This window comes from Syzygium oleosum, unplaced genomic scaffold, assembly GCF_021117445.2.
Source record: "Syzygium oleosum isolate NSW1041296 unplaced genomic scaffold, Sole_v2.1 Sole_v2.08, whole genome shotgun sequence".
Classification (NCBI taxonomy): Eukaryota; Viridiplantae; Streptophyta; class Magnoliopsida; order Myrtales; family Myrtaceae; genus Syzygium; species Syzygium oleosum.
The window spans coordinates 2,069,712-2,075,662 of NW_026607492.1; the positions used below are offsets into that span (position 1 = coordinate 2,069,712).

The following is a 5,951-nucleotide window of genomic DNA, read 5'->3' on the forward strand; positions in this document are numbered from 1 at the left end:
CTAAGCAGGTGGCAGCGGCAGCTGGTGGTGGTGGTGGTGATCCGGCGCCTGCTGGGGGCGGTTGGTCGCTTCAGGCTGCATGTCCGAGCCACGAGAAATGGCTGCCGCCAACAAAGACAACGACAGCTTCTTGGTCTGGTGGGGGCGGTGGTCGCGACCACGAGCCGGTGCGGACCGTTTCGGAGGAGATGGAGTGGTGACACTCCTGATATAATTTTGCAATAGGTTGGAGTTGTTGTTGTAGGGAAGTAACTCGCGCTTAGAGAGTTGCCTGCGCTTGGTAGCATTCCAGTGGTTCTCAATTGTGTTTTCAGTCCTTCCAGGCAATCTCTTGGCTATCTCGGCCCATTTGTTCCCAATCTGCTTGTGTGCTTGAATCAGGATCTTGTCTTCTTCGATGCTCCACGAGTCCTTCTGCTAAGAAACTGATGAGAGCCCAACGAAGAAGAAATAGAATAAAAAAAGGAGGAGAAGAGATAGAAAAACTTATTCTAGGGTTTTGTGAGTTTGGGTCTTTGGCGAAGTCCTTAATTTTATAGTGGATCATGATTACACTTCATTAATACAATCGATAGTAATTTGATTTTTCAATTTTAATTGATCAAATAGATTACAAAGTATGTGTATTTACATGCAAGTGTAAAATGTTTTTTTTATATATAAAGGTGAAGTTTCTTTGAGGGAAAAAAATGAGGAAAATTCATAATGAATGCATTTACACCCTTTTAATATAATTATGGATCTTATTCATGTAAGGCTTAATTGTGATATATTCCTAATTTTTTGGGGTGATTTAATAGGTATATGTCGTGTGTTAAATGGAAGAATTTGGAGTTCATAAAATGGATTTAACCTTTTGTTTTGTTCTTAATTAGCTGCTGAGCTAGGGCATGGAAGTGCATGAAGGGTTCATGCAATTTGGTCACCACTAGAAGTTAGAAAAAAGGCATTTATGATTAATAAGAATCAAAGCATCTTTTGAGATTTTTACAGCCCTGCTTATAAGGCATGGTTTCCCAAAAATCCGGTCCGCATGGGTACTTGTCGCCATGCATGCTTGTGAGTTGTTGCATATGGACTAAACGACGCAGGATAAGTAGCGTATTAGCAAACTTTAAGAATTAAGTCAGCCAAAAACTTAATAACGACAAAAAGAAGGGATAGAGTCACGAGTTCCACACACTAGACGACACGCGTCGGTAAAGATAAGGAAATAAAGTCATATTTCCGTGGAAAGGTAATAAAAGAAATACATATACTCAATAATGTTGTGTATGAATGGTGCGATTATGGCATGAATTCATGATAAATCACGATGGAAAATCACAATGAGTGTTGAATGCTCGTATCCTTTAATCTATATGCATATCGTATATCTGTCTCTAGATATACTTCCCATGTATGCGATTCACTTATCAAATCTAACTGTGATTCTTTTTATGAATACAATACTAAATGAGTAGGATGGTCAATGTAAATTAATATAATGGAAGGTATAATGGTGGTAGAGTCTAAAGCAAGAACAAATTATGGGCAAGGAAAAACATATTTTTAAAGGAAAAATGGGGAAAAAAACCTTGATATCAGGCCTTAGATGGTTATGCCATCTCTCCCTACATTGTTTTCCCACTCTCCCGTCAAGCATCTGGGCAATCTGAGCCCACCTTTTAGTTCCATCACTACAAAAAAAGTTGGTTTTAGCGACGAATTTTGCCACGAAAAATTTGGCAAAATTCGTTGCTAAACTAATTTGCGACGAAATTAGCGACAGAAAAAAATTCGTCGCTAATAGGCCGTCGCAAAATTTTGCGACGAAAAAAAATTCGTCGCAAAATTCGTCGCTAATTATTCGTGGCTAATTTGCCATGAAACAAAATTTGTCGCAAAATTTGTCGCTAATTATTCATGGCAAAATTCGTGACTAATTTGCCACGAATTGTATTCGTGGCAAAATTCGTCGCTAATTTGCCACGAACTTTATTCGTGGCAAAATTCGTCGCTAAATATTCGTGGCAAAATTCGTCGCTAATTTGCCACGAACTGTATTCGTGGCAAAATTCGTCGCTATTTTTTTTAAAACTTTTTTTTGTTGGTCGCGAAATTGCGACGAAATATTTTCGTGGCAAAAATCGTTCTTAATTATTCGTGGCAAAATTTATCGCTAATTTGCGACGAACACATTTCGTGGCAAAATTCATGGCTAATTTGTCACCAATTTTTTTTTTTGTCAGTTTTTTGCAACGAACTTATTCGTGGCAAAATTCGTGGGTAATTTAAATTACCCACCAAAATGAATGTATTTCATTTTCTTATTCGATTTTAAATGTAATTTAAAGCAAAATTAATTTCTAGAATTTGTATTTAACATTGATTAAGCACTTAATAACATCAAAATATTATAATAATATGAAAATGAAATATATTCAGCTACATATTCCATGTACTTGAACATATAGCTCAATGTCATCAAACTATTATAATAATATGAAAATGAATACATTCATCTACATTTTTCATGTACTTGAACATTAGCTCAATGTACTTAAACATCCTTGACAAATCTCCCCCTCCGCATATCAACACATAGCTCAGTGTACTTGAACATAATCCTCTCAAGGGTATTTTGCCATGCTCGGGATCTCTTCGAGGTAATAAGATCGTGAAGTTCTTGCAGAGCATCTTGCTTCTTCTAGGATCCATGCAGAGCATTTTCTGGAATCCAGCAATTGCATCAGTGATAAGAATGCTGGATTGGCAATTTAATATCACTTCATACATTTCATTACATTGGTTCAGGGCACCAAAGGAGACATGATCTCGACCCTCATCTACAATTTTCAGTAGAGGATGGTCCATTACCAAGGATTGGCCACAAAGCACTACAATTATTAATTTGCGGTCAGGTCTTTTATGGCAACAAAGCACTACATTATCAACCCCCAAATCCATCATTTCCTAAGTCTTGCACAGTAGGCACATTGGCCACAGAGGATAGAAAAGAATCAGAGACAACGAATCATAATATAACAGATAATTTGCAACTTATGATGGGAGAGTATTGTAACATGGTAGCAGCCAACACCCCTTACCCCCTCCTCCAAACGTCATAAAAAAACCAAAAGCAGAAAGACACATGAGCACCCATGTATTTCCAACACCCAGAGGGAGAAAAATGAAGACAAACGCAGATACCCAGGGAGGCAGAAGAGCATTGCCCATAGCAGGTGGTAGAATTACCTTTCCAACACCTGCGGAAGGTTCTCCATCTGGTCTGGGACGAGGTATGGCCACATTCACCAAATTACCTGCAAAACAAGTATCATTAGAACGAAGAAAAGAGCTTAGATTTTGAAATCTAGGTGAAGATATAAGGCTTTGGAAACTTCTTTCTGAATGTTAGGCCCGATTCTTTAAGCAGAATGTGGAACAAGAAAAGGCTGTAAAATAGAGATACAGCACAAAGAAAGAACAAAAATATTAATATACTTTTGGCGAGTCAAAAACCTCAAAATAAGAGCAGAAATTAACAAGAACTATATAGACAGTTCTTACCAAATTTTCCGCCTTCTTGTCTCATATCCTCCAATATATCTTCATACTCCCCATCATCTTTAAGCTCATCCTCAGTAACTACTTGTGTTAGACATACCACTTTAGTAGCAAGTGCACCAAGTTGATACATAAGCTTCTGCAAAAGTTTAAAAGCCTTGGTAATTTAGACTTGAGGACATAATCGTAACAAGACAAATTAAAAAGAAGAAACCAATGTCACACATTCAATGAACCACATCTCAGTTAAAGTTCCAACTCACAGATGCAAAATAAAATAAAAGCGGAGATGACGCTGAAAAAAACTACTATGAATATACTCGAGAATATGTCAACAATGCTGCTATAATTCACGGAACTGAAATTGCAAGAATTAGCCAAAAAATTGAAATTGTAGAAAAACTTGACCATGCAAAAGGACTCCTCAACGATGAATGTAAAAACCTTTCACCTGCAGAGCTATCTGCTGCTGTGCATGCAACAAAACACTCTCCTGTTCAGGTTTTGGTTGGTTTGCACCCTGGTTAGCACGCCTAACAGTGAGAGTCTTGTCGCCCATTTTAATGCCATCGAGAGCTGCACAAGCTATATCCGTGACTGAGAGATCTTGATAAATGCAAAAAGCATAGCCTTTGGAATTTCCAGTCTCCCTGTCTTTCACTAGATCAAAACCCCTAAGAGGACCAAAAGATTCCAGCAGCTCCCTCACTTGCACTTCTGTAAAGTAATATGGTAATCCACCCACAAAAATGCGGTCAGGGCCTTCAAGCCCACCAGCAGAACCCGGGGTTAAACCAACCGCACCAAGATTTAGGTTAGGATTAGGTTGGCTAGGACCAAGAGTTGCTGCAAGGGAGGGGTTGTAATCACTGGACCTCCTCACCTTCACAGGCGCTCCCTGCACAAAAATTCAAACTAGTTAACGTTTTGTCAATGTTGTAGATATATGAATGTCCTCGAAAAAAGGGGGCAGATCCACCGCAAGAAAAAATGTAGAATTATGTTAAAAATGTAATTGAACTTACCTCAAAGATAATGCCATCTAAGGCCATTGCATTGCTTGCCTCCTCAACAGATCTCATTTCCACAAAAGCAAACTTCTTTTCATGGTTTATGTAAACATTGACAACAGCATCCCCTGTGCACATAAAAACAAAAGATGAAAATCAATACCATAATAGAAATGTGAACTAAAATAGTTATTAACTCAAGGGCTTAAAATTAAAGTCCTCCTACCTGGACCTGCAGTATTTCCTCCAATAGCAGCCATAACCTGGCTAAAAAAGGTCGCAAGCATCTATCCAACGAAAGCTTCACAAAAATTAACACATGAAGCACTACCTTCTGCAAGTGAAGTCTGAGTGTTCTTGAGCATCTATCCAACGATTGCTTTGTCCTCTCCATTTTCTTCCTTTTCCCCAGAAAAAAAAAGGAAGAACACCCAAGAAAGAACTCACGCCGATTCGAGCCTCGCCCCGCTATTCACAACAGCATAAAAAAAGGTCCAAAATTGCACGTCTATTCTCAAATTGGAGAACTGGGTCATTCATCAAACACTTGCAAAGCACCCTATCCTGACCCATTTACCCTATAAACTCACAAACATCATCTCCACTTCTCGATCAAGACTATACCCAATTCTAACGAAACAAGAGCAACGACAACCATTACAATAATCCGACGATATATCTATCAGTTGACACACGAACATACTCGAGAACTTCAATAAGAAGGTCACAAAATCAGAGTAGGCGGAACGTACAAATCTCGGAATGGGACCGACGGAACGTATTAATCTCGGAATGGGAACGTACCAATCTCGGAATGGCTGGAAACTATTGAGGCCCTCCTCCCACAGGTAGCCGTCCCTCTCGACGGTGGTGATGTTGCCGCCGACGCGGTCCCTGGCCTCGGTGACGACCACATCGGGGGCCCTGTCGCGGTGCTTCGTGGTGAGCGTCTAGGCGATGCAAAGCCCGCTGATCCCGCCCCCGACCACCACGCAATCAACCAGTCCCCCGCCGGCGGCCCTCGGCTGGGAGATCGCGGGGCCCTCGGCGACGGAGCACCTGATCCCGGCGGGCGCGCGGGAGGGCTTGTGGGAGCGGAACGGGCGGATGGCGACGGAGGAGGAGGCGACGGCGGCAGTGGCTGTGAGGGTGGCCATCATGGCTGGTGGAGGGGAGGAGGGAGCGACGGAGAGGTGTTTGGCGGAAGGGGGGGGATCCGAGGAATAACAGAGAGAGAGAGAAAAATTGGGGTGAGGGCGGGCAAATTTGAGAGAGGGCGGGGAGCAAAATTAGGGAATTTTGCCACGGACAGAAGAGTTCGTCGCTAAACAAAGCCACGGACATAAAAAAATGAATTGTGGGTTGCCACGGATTTTAGCCACGAATTTCATA

At 41.0% G+C, this 5,951-nt stretch overlaps 1 protein-coding gene across 1 annotated transcript; it reads right to left on the reverse strand.

The window, feature by feature from the left end:
• LOC115669044 (splicing factor U2af large subunit B-like) lies at nucleotides 1-5,135 on the reverse strand. The gene is made up of 7 exons (XM_056313874.1): nucleotides 4,786-5,135; nucleotides 4,575-4,687; nucleotides 4,001-4,447; nucleotides 3,553-3,688; nucleotides 3,238-3,305; nucleotides 2,509-2,712; nucleotides 1-414 (listed from the first exon to the last, which is right to left on the reverse strand). Exons 1-7 carry the CDS (start codon nucleotides 4,844-4,846, stop codon nucleotides 1-3), a joined length of 1,443 nt encoding a protein of 480 aa, XP_056169849.1. The 5' UTR covers nucleotides 4,847-5,135.
• Nucleotides 5,136-5,951: the final 816 nt, after the last annotated feature.

Coding starts and splice junctions, on each gene's coding strand:
- LOC115669044 (XM_056313874.1), bottom strand. CDS start 4,846: ATGCTTGCGACCTTTTTTAGCCAGGTTATGGCTGCTATTGGAGGAAAT. Junction 4,448..4,574: donor TAGATGGCATTATCTTTGAG/GTAAGTTCAATT, acceptor ATTTTTGTGCAG/GGAGCGCCTGTGAAGGTGAG. Junction 3,689..4,000: donor AGCAGCAGATAGCTCTGCAG/GTGAAAGGTTTT, acceptor AAACTTTTGCAG/AAGCTTATGTATCAACTTGG.